This window comes from Candoia aspera, chromosome 5 (assembly GCF_035149785.1).
Source record: "Candoia aspera isolate rCanAsp1 chromosome 5, rCanAsp1.hap2, whole genome shotgun sequence".
In the NCBI taxonomy this organism is placed as follows: Eukaryota; Metazoa; Chordata; class Lepidosauria; order Squamata; family Boidae; genus Candoia; species Candoia aspera.
In genome coordinates this window covers 64,333,195-64,354,818 of record NC_086157.1, presented here as the reverse complement: position 1 = coordinate 64,354,818, position 21,624 = coordinate 64,333,195, and the positions used below count along the sequence as shown (strand labels likewise).

Here is a 21,624-nt window from a genome sequence, read left to right as displayed (position 1 = left end):
AGATTTGTTATTACTGTGAGATGAATTAAGCTAACGAATTGTTATAGTTTACTGTCAATATATTTGTTACAATGAGGGGTGAGGTGTGCTGCAAAGCACAATTCAGGAATGTGTCAAATTATATTAGATGAGCTTACTTACAAAGTTAAAACACATTTCACCTGTAGAAGGGCTAGGAGAAAACCTGAACAATGTTGCTCAGATATAAGAATATGTAGCACACATGCCTCTTGTAATACAGTGGAAAGAATAATAGTCTCTTCATACTGTAACTGCCTAGGATTTTTTTAGTTAAAAATTCAAGTTAAAAGGTCTAAATCTTCTTCCTGATCTTCTGCAATATATTATCAAATTAACTAATTCCAAGGTCTTGTACCTCATGAAAGGTTTATGACTAATTTGAATGTACTGTTTTATAACCATGATTTGATCAATTGTTCTGTATTTAACAAGAGGTTAACTATTAGAGCTATGCAAAGCAGTAAAAAAAAGCGACCTGAATGAAAATACATACAAAGCACCTCTTTCCAAATTGTTACGGTAGCCATATTTTTTTATAAGCTTTGTGCAGTTGTTAAAGAAGCTGTACCAGGATCACATGCACCTATTTCTTGCAAAAGATTCATATGCTTCTACAGTTCAAAAGTAGGTGCCTCATTATGGTCCTGTGCACTGAAAAACATGTGTTTTGAATGCTTTGGGCAGCTCTATTAATATTGTTCAATGGTCTGGCTGTACTGTACTTAAATAATGTGCAAGTAGATTCAACTGCTTTAATATACAGCCCTACACGAGGTATACATGCATAACTGGAAACCCTTTAAATAACCATGTCTTCTAAACCAGACAAAAACATAGCTTACTGAAACTGCTTTTATTGAAATGCTTCAAGGTAGACTTCTATTACAGATTAGTCTCATAATTTAAAGATAAGTAGAACACATCTGGCAAGGTACACAACATTGTCTATGCGTGCATAACTATTTCAATCACTTTGGTCATCATCCAAATCCTTCTTCCCTGATGGTGGTTTAGGGCCACCAGCTGGTTTGGCCATGATGATCTACAAAAGAAATAGGTTATAAGACTTGGATATTATCACTATATTTTAAGTTGTCAATACTTAAAGATTACAAATAGGTGAAGTATGCAGGTGTATTAATACACTAATTGCAACTTTTTATGCCGTGATAGACTGACAATGCATTTTTAAAACAGAAAAATTGTCTGGTTCTATATAAATAGTGTTTTTTTAGGGAGTCAAAGGTTACTTGATTTTCTCAAAGGTTTCATGGAAGACATATTATTGTGTATACTATAGTAAGATGAAAGCTAGTTCTCAAGGCCAATTGTGTCTGAAACCTGATGTCCCCAAAACTGTTTTAAAATGTAATGGTGTTTATGCAGAACAGTTACTGTAGCCACAGAAAACAGATAATAAAAATAGCTTCAATAACAACAGCCATATCTACAGATTTAAATATCTAGGGATACTCTCTCAGGTATATTTGAATACACTGGTATAATGAAATTGCCAGTCAATCTACCAGGCCATAGTTAAAAACTCCTTGCACAAAATGATTATTCACTCTTTGGTCAATTTTGACAATCAATTCATATGCTTTTAATGCTCTCTTAATATTTCTAAAACAGGGTTTTAATATAAGATGCTGTATTTTAACACTTCAAGCAGATAGTTAGTGTTGTGGCCTACACAGATGTGAGTGTGGAAACAAAACATACCCATTTCAGGCAGAGTATAAAACGCATTCATGCAAAGTTTCTACTCTTGTCAACATTACACACGAGGCCATATCTTACTGTACACTATTGTTCAGGGGCATCTTTCCAGTCATCCTTGTCCCATTGTTCTGATGCTTTAGGGGCTTTTGGACCACCTGCTGTTTTGGCCACAATAATCTACAGAAATTTCACATCACGGACACATTTTGACATGTTTCATGAAAAAGGTAATTTCTTATGAACCTAAGACTTTGAATACTTTATTTGTACAAGTCAATACCTATAGTCCTAACAGTAATCTACAGTATATACTAACATACATTAGGTTGGCTATAAAAAAGTGTAACTCCAAATATCAACACATCTTTGTAAACATATGTTAATGTTAAAATTGACTATTGGCATCGTATAATGGTGGCAAGAATATACAGAAGACCTGTATAGGAAGGATAACAATATCGGGGATAGCTATGACGGTGTGGTCAGTGAGCTAGAGCTGGACATCCTGAAGAGTGAGGTTGAATGGACCTTGAGAAGCATTGCTAACAACAAGGCAGTAGGAGATGATGGCATCCCAGCTGAACTGTTCAAAATCTTGCAAGATGATGCTGTCAAGGTAATGCATGCTATATGCCAGCAAATTTGGAAAACACAAGAATGGCCATCAGATTGGAAAAAATCAACTTATATCCCCATACCAAAAAAGGGAAACACTAAAGAATGTTCAAACTATCGAACAGTGGCACTCAATTCACATGCCAGTAAGGTAATGCTCAAGATCCTGCAAGGTAGACTTCAGCAATTCATGGAGTGAGAATTGCCAGAGGTACAAGTTGGGTTTAGAAAAGGCAGAGGAACTAGGGACCAAATTGCCAATATCTGCTGGATAATGGAAAAAGCCAGGGAGTTTCAGAAAAACATCTATTTCTGTTTTCTTGACTATTCTAAAGCCCTTGACACTGTGGACCGTAACAAATTGTGGCAAGTTCTTAGTGGTATGGGGATACCAAGTCATCTTGTCTGCCTCCTGAAGAATCTATATAACGACCAAGTAGCAACAGTAAGAACAGACCACGGAACAACAGATTGGTTTAAGATTGAGAAAGGAGTACAGCAGGGCTGTATACTCTCACCCTACCTATTCAACTTGTACGCAGAACACATCATGCGACATGCTGGGCTTGAGAAATCCAAGGCTGGAGTTAAAATCGCTGGAAGAAACATTAACAATCTCAGACATGCAGATGATACCACTTTGATGGCTGAAAGCGAAGAGGAACTGAGGAGCCTTATTATGAAGGTGAAAGAAGAAAGTGCAAAAGATGGCTGGCAGCTAAACCTAAAAAAACCAAGATTATGGCAACCAGCTTGATTGATAACTGGCAAATAGAGGGAGAAAATGTAGAAGCAGTGAAAGACTTTGTATTCCTAGGTGCAAAGATTACTGCAGATGCTGACTGCAGTCGGGAAATCAGAAGACGCTTAATCCTTGGGAGAAGAGCAATGACCAATCTCGATAAAATAGTTCAGAGCAGAGACATCACACTGACAACAAAGGTCTGCATAGCAAAAGCAATGGTGTTCCCCGTAGTAACATATGGCTGCGAGAGCTGGACCATAAGGAAGGCTGAGAGAAGGAAGATCGATGCTTTGGAACTGTGGTGTTGGAGGGAAATTCTGAGAGTGCCTTGGACTGCAAGAAGATCAAACCCGTCCATCCTCCAGGAAATAAAGCCAGACTGCTCACTTGAGGGAATGATATTAAAGGCAAAACTGAAATACTTTGGCCACATAATGAGAAGACAGGACACCCTGGAGAAGATGCTGATGCTAGGGGGAGTGGTAGGCAAAAGGAAGAGGGGCCGACCAAGGGCAAGATGGATGGATGATATTCTAGAAGTGACGGACTCGTCCCTGGGGGAGCTGGGGGTGTTGACGACCAACAGGAAGCTCTGGCGTGGGCTGGTCCATGAAGTCACGCAGAGTCGGAAGTGACTAAACGAATAACAATCGTATAACGATATTGTATAAAACTGAAAGCACTAAAAAGCCTATTACGCCAACTTACCTGATCAACTCTCAATACTGTTACTGCAGCATTTGTAGCCAGCTTTATACCCCAGTATTTCCCAAGATGTGTGTCTAATACACTTGCTTCTAACATATCTTTCACAGCCGCAGCTTCAGCCTGTTAAAAATATTAGCAAATACTCAGAATGATTAACAGATAGAACAGCCTTTCTATCTGATTACAAACTATTATTTTCCCCCACCTTAATCTACAGTCCTTATATCTGCTCTGTCACCCAAACAGTGGACAGGCACTATAGATCTGTACGTTTACATCTATATTAAACAGTCACATAATAGCTATGATTGTAGGAACTATACCCAGTCTGCCTCACATTGATAGGGGTGCCTCAGAATTGCTAGGATGTACCATTACTGGCAGCAAGAAAAAGAACTTGGGCAATACAGCCACACTGTATTTCCTACTTGTTTTAGTTATAAAATTTAATTAATAATGTATTAGATATTATCACTTTATTTTTTGTCAACTCAGGGTGGTGTACATACTTAATGCTCCCATCTCCTGTACATACACCAGCAGTATTGTGATTGTTAATGGCACCACTTTTTAATATGTTCAGAAAAATACTGAATCAATTTAAAATTTTGCACTTTAGATTATGGTGAATTTGTAGCTGGTCTTACCTCAATATCAAATCCAACATTTTTGTTTCCTTCTTGATGTACTGCATATAGCTTTGAAATAAGCTCATTTGCTTTAATTCCAGAATTTTCTGCCAGAGCTCGGGGAATAGCTTCAAATGCCTCAGCAAATTTCTTGATTGCATACTGATCAAGACCTGGACAAGTCTGAACACAGATGGGGGTTACTTTTAAGCTGTATTGAGTTATAAAAGAAATCTGACTGGAAAAATAAGTTTGTAGCATACCTCTCCATATGAAGTTATCTGTTTTGCCAACTCTATCTCAGTTGCACCACCCCCTGGGACAAGGCGCTTATCCTACAAAAGAGTGAAATGTAAGAAATACCAAGTAACAAACTGAAGCATGAAAGCCTCAAAAAATATTCATTTCTAAAGCCTTGTAAAATACAATGAATGTATTATCTAGATAGAACAGTATATCAAGTTGATACAGACAAGCCAAACCTATTGTGTGAACACCATAATATGCCAATTATATACAGCTTATCAAAGATATTCTGCAAATGCACATTATATAATATTCCCAAATTATAGGTGCCCAAGGCTTTACTCACCCGAGTGAGTACTTTGAAAGTATTTACACCATCATCAATTGCTCTTTCTACATCATCCATGAGGTTATCTGTGGAGCCACGAATTACTATTGTTGAAATAGCACCATCTTCCTTTTCTGCAAAAAAAAAAAAAAAAGACTCATGAAACATTTTACAAATGTAAATACTACATCTATAGGCAAAAAAAAAATCTGGTATAAAAAGCAGTATACCATGTTTAAACACGACCACTTGTGTTTCCCCAACTTCTGATAAATACACACTGTCACAGTGGCCCATTTCTTCTAAATTGGGTGGAGTCTGTGAGGATAAAGAAGAATTATGGTTATGTCAAGAATTATGATCACAATAGAAATAGCCATTATTGTTTTTTACATACCAGTCTGGGCAGGGCTGTAGCACCAACTGTTTTACATATTCTCCTGAGATCCCATTTGGAATTCAGCCTTTAAAATATATAAATATTTCAAGAAGGAAAACTATACTTTGAAAATTCTTGTTGTCACACAATATAACTTTCAGGAACCATTTATATTCATTTTATGGATAGTAAACAGATTTCTACCAGAAACAAAAGTTTGTTAATACCTCACCACCTTCCTGCTTCATGTGCAAGTTGGATTCTCATGATAAACTGAACATACTTCTTCCATACTATATCCTGTCATGTAACGTTAATCATAGTTTTCCAAACTTACATGATTCAGAAAAAACTATAGACATAGAATAAGTATCTCAATATAACTCAGTTCATTATACAAGTGTGTCTGTATTCTTTTATAACATGCCTTTCTATTATCTGAGAAATCTTGTATCAAGTTAACTGAACATGGGACATCACGTAAAACCTTACTTCCAAAGGAAGCTGAATAGGAAAGACCATTTTAAGTAATAAGAAAATGGTAAAGGACCTGATTCTTCCAAGTCATGACATTCTACTTCGATCTTATGTAAATTCCTATCATCATAGGATAAAAATTTCAAAGTCCAGCATTTGAAATCAAGTCAAATCTGCATTATAAACTTGAAATCATCAAGCAATGAATGTTTTTTTTTAAAGTATACTATTTTAACTGAATGGGAAAATTAGATTTCTCAGTTTAGCAAACCTTACCGGATTAACATAAGATTGTATTTGTTTGCATAATGAAGAGCCATGTCTGCCACTTTTCCCCCTGAAACTACCACATTCGCACCAGCATCAGCAATAGCTTTGATCTGTAGCTCCATCAAGTTCTCTTCTCCTTTGCTGAAATTCATCAGCTCTTCAGCATTTTTGATCAGTACTGTTCCCTGCAAGAATAAAGCATTTTCCCTATCATTCATAAAATTTGTATGCTGAGTATTTGCCTTAAGGGAAAAAAAATCAAGTTTGGTTTCCTGTTCTCAGATACAATTCATTACAATATGCTTTAGTTTTTGCAAAGGAGAACTAGGAAACAAGATATCCCAGAAATACTAGACAGCCCAGATTCAGGTGATGAACAGCAGCTGCAATAACATACAATAACCCTAAAGCCTTTAATCCATTCCCTTGCCAATATAACTTATAGATGGAATTATTAAAGCAATTACATAGCAGGCACAAGGACACAGACCACAGAGCGGTTCTTGCCTACAGATTACTATTTGTTGGAAATTCTTGCTGATCAAGTATGACGTGTTTTGTTACCTAAATAAGTATGGTCAATTTTTGGATTGCCAGTGATGAACTTAACATTTTATGAGAGCAAAGGTACACAGAAAATGTGACAATGATACAAAGTAGGCAAACTGCCTGACACCTGGGAACGGCCAGAATTTTCTTTCTTACTGAAGGAATTTTGGGAAGAGGCATATTTGGATTTTTCTTTAATTGTGTTACACCTACTTTAGGACTTCCATAAGTGTTCAGATAGGAAACTGTATTACCAATGTACTGTTTTGTATGAGAATTACATCTAGCAAACTTGTATGTTCTAGATTTCAGTTGCAGTTCCCTAGACCGCTTTTAAATGTGTGCGTAAGAAGCATATAGTCTTAGATGTATCTGCAAAGTGGTACAACCATAATGTAATCTTGGATAGGACACTGCAGTTTTGAAAATAAGTCACCATTCTGTAAAATAAGAGCAGAGATCTTTTTGATATACCGCTAAATTAAAAAAAACTTATATCCTCTTCATACAATGAAGCAGAGAAAGAATACCATTTCCCATACAAAAATACTATATACTATTCAAATTATCCGAAGAAGAACGCAATAATATATTATCACCGCAATAACTCTACATTTGTAATTTTGGAGAGAGGTAGGAAATTTTTAAACTACATTTATTGCCTAAGGAAATTATGCCACACCTCTGCTGCTATACCACAAGTAAGGCTCCACATATGATAGAGACCACTGCTATTTATGCAGCCATAGCACTATTTTTAATAATCATCACTATTGTGGAAAAGGTTATCATATTAATGTAATCCCACTGTAAACAAAAATGCAGGCTAAAACATCTACATAAGGGGAAAAAAATCTAAGCATACTGGTATAAATATCCTCTACCCGCTATTTAACAATTAAATGTGGTTGCAGCAAGGACAGAGAAATAAATCAAGATCAATTTTAGGCTCCTGTCTAACCAGTTCCATAAAAATTTACCTTACACGAATTGTCACCCAAGAGCCAAATTGGCAGGCAGCAAGAGAGTAGAAAGCAGGCTACTCCACGTACTTAGCAGACAAATACATGTAGTCCTTGTCTAGAAAACGCAATTGGGACATGCAGCTGTCGTTAAGCGAAGAGGTCATTAAGTGGGAAATCACATGACCGTGACTATGCTTTCCTTTTCCCACTCCCCCGCCCTTTGGAATCCTCACCCCAACACTGGGATAGCCTGCTCACAGCTGCTGCCTGCAACTGACAAGACTAACCAGTTTCACACCTTCCACTTTTGTCTGCCTCCTAACCACTCCTCCACTCTTTGGCATATTCATCCCAGCACTGGGATAATTAGCCAGAAGAGAATTAATGTATTTACTTTCATTGGAGAGAAAGGGATTACAAGACAGTAAGCAGGCAAACAATGGGGAATACACATCGAAAGCAATGTGCTGGGGCTTCCAGTGGGGACATGGCAGACCGAGCAGATGTGCCCGCGGACTCCGCAGGCGGAACTGAAATTCAATTTTTTTGGTCTCAGGCAGGTTTTCCTGAACCCCAGGAGCATTCTCCGGATGAAGGAAAACACCAGGAATCACCCCATCTGTCCTCCAGATGGCTGCTTGTAGCCAGAAGATCGCAAAATGTGTTTCACGTTCGACTGGTAAATGTCATGAGTAAGGATGGTGAGCAGGGGGCTCCCATCCAAGCTGTAAAGCGCATGCGTAGCACTGAGGAATTAGGTAGCCATTCCAAGAGACACCGATCGGGCCCGCCTTAACCTTTGGGGTTTATATGTCTGGGTTTTTCCCACGCTTCTTCAGTTTGTTAGGATTTCCCTGTTATGTAGCAACAATAAAACCCTAGAGACCTGTTCCTTGTCTCAGCATGGTTCCTGGCTGTTAGGACAGTAAGAGCTAGCTGGGAGACTGAGACGACGTCATTTTCCAAGCCATGCTGTAGCCTTAAAGGGACACTAAGACCAGCAACCCCATTTCTAAATCACCAAGTTTATTTTTTTTTTAAGTACGCGTACCCTAAGAGACGCTTTCTAACAGCAAGGAGAAGTGGGCTCTCTTGGTGCTTATTGTAATTTTTCAGATAACTTTTTTAAAAAAATCTTTTTTAAGTTTTGGAATTCCTTTCCCTTACAAATATAAAGGTGGACTGAGAGTAAATAATTGTCTGTTATTATTTTTGTATTAAATTTGAAGATATTAGCATTTTCCTACATGTTGAATTGGCTTTCTGTTTCTACTTTCCCTTGGGAATGGTCTATCTCACTTTCACTTTGTGTAAACATACTTCAGAACTTTTCCATATCTTCGACTTTCGCTAGTTAAGCTCTTAGGGGGCACCATAATCTACTGCATGAGACATGGAGGACTTCAAACAGATTTTTTCTGACTTCCATCAAGATTTTAAACAGATCTTTTCTGACTTCTATCAAGTTTTCATACAAGACATTCAGGACATGGTGGAAAATATGAGTTTTAAAATGTGTCATCTGGTTGGGGACATAGTGGATGAAGTTGAAGAATTCAACAGTGATAGAAATGATTCTTCTAAGAATGAGATTGGGATTCTGTTGAGATGCTGGATGAAGACTGGATAGTGGAGTTGGAGAAATTCAGTGGAAAGAGGGATCTGCAAGCAGTAAGTAAAACCGACTTTTTGGTGAAATGTTATAAATAAGAAGGGGTCATTAGTATGGGAGGTTTTCTGAAGAGAAGCTGGAATTTTTGAGGGGGGCAGTTGGGCTGTTCGATCTTTTCAAGAGAAGAGCTCTGTGCCCATTGTGGGGATATGTAAATGCTTTATTTTGAAGTGGGATAAGGGTTAAATAATGTTTATCTGCATCACTTTTAGGGTTTGACTGATGTTATTTGTTTTTAAGGATATGGATTAACATTATTAGGATATAAAATGTTTATTTGGATGGTTCTAAGAATTTAATTTAAGATCATTGTTTCAAATTGCTTTTCTTTTTGGGGTTTACTATGATTATTATTATTAAAACTGTTGTATTATTTAGTATACTGACAATTTATGTGCCTTTTAGTTTGACTTTTATTATAGTAGACAGAAACGTACAAAATAGTAGTAGGAAGGGAATAATTAAATAAGTGTTATTTTTGAGGGAGAAGAAGTTGTTTAGGAAGTTTGTATGATTTTTTTTATTTTAATGTAAGGCAAGAGAGTAACTGTACTGTAATTTTTATAATGTGCTAAAGGGGAATGATTTATAGAAATAATGTGATTTTGGTTTAATATAGAGTAAGAGATTGATTATGGGAAATCTGTGTATATCCTTGCTGTTAAAAGTCAGAAGTCACATCTTTCTGTAATGATGTAAAAAAAAATTCCTTTTGTGTTTTCACACCTTTTTAGTTTCTTTTCTCTTTTTTTGGTAGTTTTTTGTTTTCTCGTAGCTTTTATCTTTCTCTTTAAACTTAATAAAATTCATAATAATAAAAAAAAAGAAAGCAGTGTGCTGGTACTGTCAGCCATAAGTGCACTATGCAAATGGCCCCCATTGTGATCCCTTCCTCTCCAAACTCTCTGCTATCTGAAGGGGAGGGGACAAAAAAAACTGGTCAGGCACAGGAAAGATCGCTTAACAAAATTGTTTGGTTTTTTTTCCCCCACCCTCACAGAAAGCAAAGGACAGGATTACAAGAGTAAGCAGGCACACAATGGCGAATACAGTGAACTGTTTGCTTAGTGTGCTTGGGGCTCCCAATGACAATGCATTGCTTTCAATGTGTATTCCCCATGTGTGCCTTATTGTTTTGTAATCCCTTTCTCTCCGATCTCTCTGCAATGCAAGAGGGGTAAAAAAAGAAAATCATAGGTCACACACGTACTGACTGTAATGGCAATCACATGACTGAGGAACGCTATGAAGGTCGCAAATGCAGGCATTGGTCCTCAAGTTATTTTTTCAGCACCATCATAACTGGAAGCACTCACTGAATGAGGCAGTTAATAAGGACTACCTGTAAGTTACTTTTAGCTCCTTCAATTATGGAATTGTTTCTATTCCAGTTGGTAATAGTCAAAAACCAATTGCTCCAGGCATTATTTCAGCAGTATAATAAAGTAACATTCTCTTTATTTGTTATATAAACCTTAGAACTTTAAAACACTATTACTTGAATTTTCTTGCTTTCCTTTTCCTTTTCTTACTGTCTTTTCAGACAGTAAACATGAGGTCCAGAAATGCTGTCTGTTACTAATGTGTAAACTATAATGGAAGCTTTTCCAGTCAAGCTCAAAAATAAATTACTACCAAAATTTAACCATAACATACCTTAGTTTCTGTTATCATACCATCAAAAGGGCAAGAGTAGACAGCTATTTTAGCATCCTTAACAGAAGTAACGTCACCCTCGGTTTCTTTTTTAAATACCATGCCATGCAATACAGTGGATGCATTAATACCAGAACCCTGAAAACAGTACAAATAACAGTTGTACTAGTTAAGTTGAATGATTAAAATGATGTGTTAATGCTATCATTTTGTAAAAAAGCAAAGCAAAGATTTCATTTCAACTCTGAATGTATTTATTTAGGGATACATGCTCAAACAGGAACATTTCAGATGTTCCTTTTTCCAAATCCGGCTAATTTAAGTATACAAAATATAGATTGTCTAGAACTACCTTTTTCTGTCACATATCATTCATTTGTCCACTGTTTCCAATATTTGATAGCAGATTTGTAAAGATAGGGACAGCAACTCCTATAGACCCTTAAGAAATTGTTTTTCACATTCTTTCCAATATATGACATCAACTTTAATAATATCAAAATTTTAATAAAAGTAACACTAATAATGAAATGTTTTTTTCTTAAATTTAGTGTTTTAGGAGTAAAACATCTCATCAAAGTATTCCTGGAAATCTCTCCACAGTTCCCATACTGTGCACTCCATGATATTTTAAATTAAATTCAAAAGGGCAACGGAGGATATTTTAAATTTGGACCTAACTACTTAATAAACAGAACGATTAGTTATTTCTCTTGGCCTATGAGAACTGTGAAAAAATTACTGAGACACTGAGGATGCCAAGAAAGTCTGGGAACTTCTGCATTATGTATTACTAAAAAGGAAAAAAATCACAACTTACTAAGATTTTGCATACTCTGATGTTGTCAACATTGAAGTGACCAGATTCAGGAAAAACAGAAACTGTGAAAGAATTAAAAACATAATTTTAGGAAATATTAGCTTTCTGATCTCTATTTTTCTACTTTAAGTTATATATTAATTTGAAATAAATGAAAAGCGTATTATTTTCCTGTTACATGGAGTGTTTTAGATCTACCTAACAACACAGAAGTAGATTTCTTATCTGAAAACCAAACAGTCACTAACAAGAATTTCTAGAATTAAGAAGAGATGTACTGTAACTTTTCCATTGGTTGTTTACGTTAAAAAAGCATTGTTTGATTCACACTCCCAATGTGAATATTAAATACATAACAAAATCTATTATTAAGTAATACATTTAATATTAAGTAAAACACTAAAGTTTACTTACCACATGCCTGAGCAATAAGCTGTGTTAGAAAGATTTCACTACCACACTGTTTACTCATTACTGAAGTTTGTAGCAAAGATGCCACTTCTCCAACATCCCGAAGATTTTTTGCAGAGGAACACACAAGATCAGGCAGAATCTCCAATGCTTTCTTGCAAGCTTTTTCATAGCCTTCAATCACCTACAATTAAATATAGGCAAATGCCTGTACTATAACACATAAATATGCATAAAAGTTTGACATCTGTCAGAATACCACATATATTCCAAATTAATCAGTCTACTACTTTGTATGGGGCAACATCAGAGGATATTATTCTATAAATACTTTTTTCAAATTAATTACTTGAAAGTAAGACTGAAGCTACAATCATATCCCTGTTTACCTGGAAATTAGCCCCAATAAACTTAATAGATTTCTTATTTCATAAACGCTAACAGTCAGACTAATAAAAGTATATCCACAAATGAAATATTATTGGAAATGCAATTATTAACAAAACACCCATACCTCTGAAACAGAAAGTCCCATTCTTAGAAGTTCCTCAGCATGTTCCAGAAGGGCACCAGCAAAAACAAGAACAAAATTTGTCCCATCACCAACTTCTTGTTCTTGCATATGAGAAGCCATAACAATCATTTTTGCAGCAGGATGCTGAACCTATCCAATATTTTATATTAGAGGAAATCATTGAACACATATTAAAATTCAATAAATAAAAGTATATTTAATTATCTAATAATACATATTCAAGGTATTAATTAGTATTCCTGAATCTTTTATGGGATAAAAGATGCTATGTAGCTTGGCTTTTGCAGGCTAACAGCACACATCTCTAGTGTTGTTTAGATACTTCAGATCCTAATTGAGAGTAAGTTCACAGAAAAATGTACCCCCGCCCCCCAAAAAGCCTTGTTTAGCAAACAAAGTCATAAAGAAGTACTGAACAATTAAATGTTTGAGAAATGCATTTTAAATTGAGTATTAACAAAAAGTTACCTCCAATTCTCTTAAAATGGTAGCAGCATCATTAGTAACAAAAAGCTTTTCCAAATGATTAATAACCATTTTGTTCATCCCTAAATCAAGCAAAAAACAGAATATCAAATAGTATTTTAAATACTTATGGATAATTTGATAACAAGTTAATCAATAAATTAGACAAGATAACAATTTCTGGTTTTGCTGGTTTTGGATTTTTTTGTGAGCTGCCCAGTCTTTGAATGGGTTAGATATTAATTAATGTAATAAAATAAAATGCAGTCAAGAAAGAACAATATGAAACTTTACAGAGTCCCAGTTAACTTCTAATACAAGTAATGGAACTACTTAGGTAAATAGAAAATTAGATATATTTACAGGGGAAAAAAAAACATCTCACCATTTGGGCCATAGGCTGTGCGAGTCGTTTGAGCAAGTTCTTTACATGCCTGAATGTTTCGAAACACAGCTTCTTCCAACCCAGAATAATGCTGGATATACAAATACAACTCAGAATTAGAGATCATCTCATGAAATAATATAGTAGTTATAAAAACTTTGAAAATTACATATTTGTGCTTTAGTTTTTCTTCATTTCCCATTCTTCTACCACTTGGGACTATATCTTAAGACAAAAAGCAAGGACTAAATGCTCTGGAGGATTGTTGTTTTTTTAAGCTAAAGAGTGGAGCATCTTCAAACAAAATAGGGAAAAGATTTCTGAAATTCTTTCAGCTCCATTTTTCAGCAGCAACCATGGGATGCAACTGCATTTTATTTTGTACAATGAAGTAACATGTTATATCTGTGAGAAGGCCTAATGCAAATACATCATTCTCTGTGCTCATGTATTCAGATGGTATTTCTGTATTCATGTATTCATCTCGTGTATTCAGATGGTATTTCTTTTGTGTGCATGGATGTTTTAATGGATATTTTTTCTTCCTACCTCTCAGCTGATTCTGTCACATTTTCAAACTTTTTCTTCTGTAAGTTTCTCCCACCACCCCAGATTTAGTCACATTCCCTTTTGCAAGAGTTATTCTGCCAGTGAAAAGAAAGGGTTCCAATCCCCTTTTACCTAATTTCCAATATTGTTGGAAATAATAAAACTATAATGTCTCTATTACATAGCCTCCAGTTAAATTTACAGAAGCAAGAAAAACTGTCTCTCTATCACCAATTATTTCTCAGACTGCTTTATACTACTATTCCTTCAGCAAATATCAGAGACTAGTTATTTTCCAATTATCTGGGTTCTAACCAAGAGTCTAGGAAACACTGTTGTACGTTCCAAACACAGTGGTCCTCCCTTCCTTCCTCCCTCCTTCCCTCCCTCAACAGCATCAAATCCAGTAAATTTTGAATTTCCAATGTTTGGTGAATCTGTTTGGTATGGCTCCAAGAGCTCTGATTACTATCATATTGTAGTTGATTTTTCTTCCAAAGGCTTTCAACTTCAATTTGCTAATCTCAGTGGGTTTTTTTCCATTTTTTTTTCTCAACAGTTTGACTCCTGGTATTGCTACATTTATGAACCACACTTTTTTCTTTTCATTAACACTAATGCATGGTGTGTTGTGTTTTAGGTATTTATCAGTCTGTATTTTAAGTTCCCACAAGAATTGCCTTCTCATTTTCTAAGATGTTTTCAGTTGCATGATCCCAGTGTTAACAGTAAAGCCAAATTTTACTCTCTACATTAATTCTGATGCATAATTTTTGAAAATTGGATTGCTTATATTCAACATTGACAATTTTGATACAGCCAGTAATGAGGTAATCTACAGTTTCATCTTTGATCTTACATAGTCAGCATTTGCTATCATTTGAAGTATGTTCAATTTTGGCTGTTATGATTTATGTTTGCATAGCATATTCTTGTGCTGCTGTGACTGTTTCATTAGTTCCTTTTTTAAGAATTCCAGTCAGCAGACAATCTATATTTTTCCACTTTCCCTGTCAGAATTTAACTGAAGACAAAGGAGCAGTGATGATGAAGTAACAAGGATATACAGATAGTCCTTGCTTAACAACCATTTGCTTAACAGCCTTTCGAAGTTACAACTGCCTCAGAAAGGAAGCTTTACGGCCTGTAAAGCACTTCCAACCGTTGCAAAATGTTGCGCACACACACCCCTGCAGTCAAGTGATCCCAATCTGAGTGCTTGGAAACCTGCTCACACTTACGACCGGTTGCCAGGTGCCCCACGATCATGTGATCACCATGTACAATCTTCTCTGCAGCTTTCCCAGAAAGTCAATGGGAAGGTTGCAAGCTGCTGCTGCCTGCCTAAAAGACTTCCTCTCATCTCTGGGGGTTGTTTCAAGAGCTCCCTGCTGAAGGATTCCTGCTCCGTGCAAGCTAGCACAAAGGATTTAGCTTGGACGGAGCTGGAATCTCAAAGGATTCCACCCATCCCCTGGAGGCACCCCATGCTCCTTACCTTATGCACTGCCTCTTCCACTCAGGGGATGAGAATCCTGGCTGGATCTCAGCTACCTCTCATCTCTGGGGCCTGTTTCAAGAGCTCCCTGATGAATGATATTTAGCTCCTGAGCTGAGAGGCAGTGCGTAAGGTAAGGAGTATGGGGTGCTTCCAGACGGTAGATGGAATCCTTTGAGATTCCAAGGATTTTCAAAGGATTCCACCACCACCACCACCACCCCAAGGCACCCCACGATCTTTACCTTACTGCATTGCCTCTTGGGTCAGGGGACAAGAATCCTGCTTGGATGTCGGCCAGGGCAGGTAAGGTAAGGAGCGCCTCAAGGGGTGGTTGGAATCTGTTGGCAGGGAGTTTTTGAAACAGCCCCCAGAGACAAGAGGGAGCCAAGATCCAAACAGGATTCTCAGCTCCTGAGCAAAAAGACACTTGCACGCAGCCTGCACCGGGCTCCCAGGGTCTCTCCCACCCCTGAGGCACCCTACGCTCCTTACCTGAGACTCCGTTCACTTAATGAGCTGCAAGATCACTTAACAACCACAACTGGGAGTGCTGATATTGTGGTTGTTGAGCGAAGCAGTCACGTGCCATCTCACTTAATGACAGCTTCATTCAATAACCAAGATTCCAGTCCCAACTGTGGTTGTTAATTGAGGACTACCTGTATGAGGAGGCAGTCACCAACCACATCATGATAAGACAGCATCCAGAAGCAGATGTATGTTTTTTTCATTAACTACCTAAAAAGCTTTTGTTTCTTAAAGGAGGAAAAGCATAACATGAATGGTGGCAACCAACATTAACTGAAGTGGGGAAGAATCACAAGAAATTATTAAAGTTCTTTAAAATGTGTTACATGAATATGACTTCATATGCCTTTATGAAGTTTTCAGACTTCACTGCCATTATGCACCTAGAGATATGCTGGGCCTAACAAGCTATAACAAATATTATGAAATTAATCAATTTATTCATATTCAAATTCTAAATCACATTTAAATTGAAATTAATTTAAAAATTTCAAAGGTAATAGGAATTTTGACATTTTAGCTTCAAGTCAATTCCTAAGAATGAATTATAATTATAACGAATTATAATAGATATTGAGATAACTTTTTAATGATGAAATATGTAAATTAAGAAAATGTATTATCTTGAACTCAAAATTTCAATTTCTGTAGCTTTTCCAATTATACACAATTCTTTTCAAAATGTAATAGTGAAACATGCAGTAATATTTCAAGAATGACTGCATCACAGATTTTTATAAAGCACAATGATGTTGGTAATTTTAGTTTTGATAACTTCTGCAATGATCCATAATGTGCAATTTCCATTTTCTGCAGCTGTTGCATACTATCTCCACATTTCTGCCAAACTGTCCAAATCTAAATACTGTCAGTTTTCATCTGTCAGAATTTTTGCACCATATATATTATTTTCACTAATGTGGTGTCATCTGTAAACTTCACCCTGCTACTGTTCATTTCTTTATAAGTGCAGCAGTAGTGGCCCCTGTACAGAACCTTTGAAGGGTCTCCCTTAATTTCCTTCAATTGAATTTACTTGTTTCATGCTTTCCTTTTCCCACTGTTAAACTGCAAAAGGACCCTTTTCTTAATCAAAGACTTATATTTATTCAGAAACAAACATAGACACTGCAAAAGAATTATTTAAAAAAAAACTAAGATATATACTAATTATGTTAATGTTCAGGAAGGCGAAGTGAGTTATGCATATAGTTTAAAGTACAGTATCCTGATCCAGCCATGGATGTGCTCAATGTGCCAGTATCCTGAACAAAACAGAAGTGACATTAAAATCAGGCATGACAAAATGGAGCTGAATTCAGAAAAGAGGCATGCTGAGCCTCTTCTGAGAGTCTTTCTACCATTTTGGACTGACTGCACCAGAATTACAACCAAGCAATCCACCTGAGCCGCAAAACCTGTTCCCGCCACCCATTCTAGCAATGGCTTCTCGCGTTAACATGTATTTATCTTCCATTTTACACCGCAATTCCTTAACTCTTAATAAAACATTTGCTCTAAGGCTGAAACAAATACAATTATTACAACCATAAACCTCCCGGGGGAGGGGGGGCTGGAATGACAGGCGGAACTCGAGTGGACTCTTTGAACCTTCTCCGGTCTGCTGTTTTCCGCAAGCACTGAACCTCAAGTCCAGAATTCCCTGGGTGCCCGCTGGACAGCAGCAGGCCGGGAAAGGCCGTCTTGGGCGTTTCTCTTGTACGTTAGGAGCTGAGAAGGGAGTCGCCATAACCCTCCAGAGCGGGAGCGGGCTCCATACTAATCCTTCAAGCGACAGCCGCGCCCGCTCGGAGCCCCACGAGGGGCCCAATAGCCCCGCCTCTTTGATCGACACGTGGAGCCGGTGCCTAGAACGCAGGCTGCGATCTCTTTTCTGGAACCTTCCGCCTTCCCTCATTTCCAGGCCGCCCTCCTCCATTCCCCGTGAGTTTCTCCTCTCACCTTCGCCCCTTCCTTCAGCATCTGGGCAAAGCCAGGGGCCTTCGGAACGTGCAACGCCATCTTCCCGTTGTGGCCACGCGCAGAAACACCAATACCAGGGATCCAGTGGCTGGGGCGACGCGCGCAACTCACACCCGGTCGCGCCCTCACACGCAAGCGCAGAGGAAGGAGGCGCGGCTAAACAAAATGGCTGCAGTTCCGGCACAAAAGGAGGGGTGGAGCGGATCATGTGGGAAGGGAAATCAAATGTCAGTTTCTTGCCAGACTCCAGGAGCGGCTGTTCGCCTGACGAGCAGGAGGCGGCGGTATAAGAATACTGTGAAGCGCGATGGTGTTCTCTCTCTACGCATCCCCATCGTTTAAATGTCATTTGAATTAGTTTAGGCATCCAGTTCAAAAATATATTGCAATGTTTAATTCTATATTTATACAATTATAATTATACAAAATGCAGTTTTCAGGGAGCTGTAAGCAGTGTTTTTACTTTACAGTGAAGAACTCTGTACCTCGAAATTTGATAAGTTCTTACCTCAACGTGCTCAGAAGCTAAAAAAGAGGAAATGGCAGAAACTGGAGATACTGAAGTACGGCTAAAAGAAAAAGAAAATAATGTGTTTTCTATAGCCCATAGTTTTGTTTAGTTACTGGGGAACATGTAGGAGCCAATGGCTCAATGGGAAAGAAAAAGTTTGAAGTCTAGGAATAGCCACATGTAAGTGTTTTGGGAGAAGGTTGAGAAGATTTTGCCCTACGTTCTTTGGTCCATCAAACTCAGCCTATGGAAATAAAACCTACAGAAATGTTAAGGCATATGCTCCCTTAAAGAGCATACTAACCTGAGGTTACTATAATCTTTACATTTCCCATGACAGGCTTCCAGCTGTCCTGGAAGGATAAACCAATTAACTCTGCAGGGTAATCAGCTCAGCTCCTACAACAGAAAAAACACTAACAGGACAGTTTTGCATTGCTTCTTCTAAATTGTTCATTTAAGTAATCTGCCATTGACGGGAATTTCTGCACCACCTCACTATGCAGATGTACACTGTATTTTTCACAGATAAATACATTGAAACATAATTCACAAAGTTAAATTTCCAACAGTTATTTCCCTGTTCATGTTAAAGCGTAGAATAGGGATGGGGAATTCAGACTCTTTCAGGTCCCAACATCTCTGAAAATTATAGTTCAGCAGTATCTGGAGTGGTAATTTCATATAAGATGAAGTACCTGATTTTCATCTTCACAATAGCTAGAATCACCTCAACAATTAAGATTTGGCAGATTCAGTTTCTCTGCAAAGCTCCTTTTTTGTTGGCTGAACACTACATACTGAGTACAGAATATGTAGCCTTTTTAAAAGCAGAAGCATGTTGAGGACCTTCTATGGAAAAGTAATTCTTGTTAACAGGGCTACCTTATCTGGGCTGCAAAATACTGAAGACCAATTGGATTAGGTCTTGCAGCCATCTACTCATAGTCTGGATTCTGGCATTCCAAATAAAGTAGCCATATCTTAATAAGACTTCTTCTATTCCCATACATTTGCAGGTGGATAAATCATGATTAATTTTATTTGTTTATTCAATAGATTTATATTCTGAGTTGTTTTTATTATCTGTTTGTCATTAGTAACAATTACATTAGAGAACAGGTAATTAATGTTAAGAAAGATAACAGAAGCAGATTTCCATGTACAAGAAACAAGACTATGAAACAAAAGCAGCTTAATAACTTTTAACTTTCTCATCAATTATCCATGTTATGACAATACCAGCAGCACCCATGGAGGGGGTGCGAAGAAGGAGGTTAGAGTGACAAAAGCAGTATCACAAGCCAAGCCTCACCCTCTTTTTGTACACGTGCCCAAAGGGGTGAAGTTTATGGCTCAGAGCTGCTTTTATCATTCTGATGAAAGCAGAAAGAGCCCACCGATGCCATTGGATGATAGAGAACATGTAGCGCTAAAGTGTTCTGACTGTCACAATTATTTCAATTAATTTATTTTACCATGTAATATTTTATAGGTGAGTCTATACATCGAATTTTTGTAGTGTTTAGCATTACAGTTGTACAATACATAATGCAAAGGAATATTTCTTAGAATTATAGTCACTCAATCTGATTGTAAGTCCTGCTGAACTTAGAAGAACAGGAACTTATATTTTGCAGCTTTGCTGAAGTAAAAAGTAGACAAAGTAAATACTTTAAATAAATATTTCAAGCAATCATTTTTTAATGATCTGATTTCAAGGGTTGCACAAAGAAGTCATGCTATTAATTAAAGCAGGTAAAGAATGCTAAATAGGTGTGCTAGAGCTGAGTTTCCAAACCCTCGTTTCAATATTGAAGTTTATTGTTAAAATACCTTCCTAAAATAACTGAAAAGCAAGTGTTCCCACAAACTTGGAATGTGCCTTGAATACTTATTTGGGAATCAGTATCTGATCATGAGTGAGTTGGCCTTGGTATTTATTTAGCTACATAATTTATCTTGTGCAGGATGGTTGGCCTTGATAGAGGACCATCTGAAGGTCATAGATTGTGCTGTTGGCGATGATTCCCTTTTTATCAGCCAAAATCTATTACTAAATGAAAATCCCCAGTTTATCTGCCTGCAAGTTTTGACAATTTCAGTTTTGTTGTTGTTTATTTGTTCAGTCGCTTCCGACTCTTCGTGACTTCATGGACCAGTCCATGCCAGAGCTTCCTGTCGGTCGTCAACACCCCCAGCTCCCCCAGGGACGAGTCTGTCACCTCTAGAATATCATCTATCCATCTTGCCCTTGGTCGGCCCCTCTTCCTTTTGCCTTCCACTCTCCCTAGCATCATCTTCTCCAGAGTGTCCTATCTTCTCATTATGTGGCCAAAGTATTTCAGTTTTGCCTTTAATATCGACAAGTTCAGTAGTAGTCATTAATATTTTAATAAAAATTTGCCCCATTTTGACAATGAAAGAATGTTTAAAAAAATATCATCTACAGTTTGCTGCGACTGATAAGTGAGTAGCTTTAAACAAAGGATATAAAAAATGTAAAATGGCATCTAGGCCAGTTTCAGTTGAATAGGAGTGCTGGCTTGCCAAAAACACACTGAAAGCTATGGTGTGTTTGAAAGTCTGAGATGGTTGAATAAAAATATTTCCAGATATATGATTAGCACTATAATGTATGCCATTCTATGCATCTGTAATTTGTCACAAAGACATTCTTTTTTTTTTAAAAAGTATATAATTATGATAAGATTTTTTTTTTAATCTGTTCAATTGTGTCTGATCCTCAGAAACTGCCTGGACAAGTCCCTGCAATCTTCTTGGGAAGGTTTTTTTCAGAAGAGGTTGGCCATTGCCTCCTTATGATAAGAAATAGTGCGTTATAAATCCTTGTTGTGACTCCTCATTGGGGAACTGCATGAACTCTGACCTAGATGAGAGCAGATTGATGGAGTAGAAACATAGCAGCAAACCATGGTAGAGTTAGAACTAGC

The 21,624-nt window shown here is 37.2% G+C and overlaps 1 protein-coding gene across 3 annotated transcripts; it reads right to left on the bottom strand.

The window, feature by feature from the left end:
- Positions 1-855: 855 nt before the first annotated feature.
- On the bottom strand, positions 856-18,304 carry CCT8 (chaperonin containing TCP1 subunit 8). 3 transcript variants are annotated; one of them, XM_063305449.1, is made up of 16 exons: positions 18,139-18,304; positions 13,599-13,689; positions 13,217-13,296; positions 12,728-12,877; positions 12,217-12,397; positions 11,803-11,864; positions 10,983-11,120; positions 6,147-6,325; positions 5,412-5,478; positions 5,245-5,332; positions 5,033-5,148; positions 4,704-4,775; positions 4,459-4,623; positions 3,812-3,931; positions 1,822-1,920; positions 856-1,063 (listed from the first exon to the last, which is right to left on the bottom strand). In XM_063305449.1, the coding sequence occupies exons 1-15, from the start codon at positions 18,196-18,198 to the stop codon at positions 1,828-1,830; spliced, it is 1,662 nt and encodes a 553-aa protein (XP_063161519.1). In that variant the 5' UTR covers positions 18,199-18,304; the 3' UTR covers positions 856-1,063; positions 1,822-1,827. The 3 variants fall into 3 exon arrangements, with proteins under 3 accessions (XP_063161519.1, XP_063161520.1, XP_063161521.1); XM_063305450.1 differs by having other exon boundaries at positions 1,827-1,920; XM_063305451.1 differs by lacking the exon at positions 1,822-1,920 and having other exon boundaries at positions 18,139-18,303.
- Positions 18,305-21,624: the final 3,320 nt, after the last annotated feature.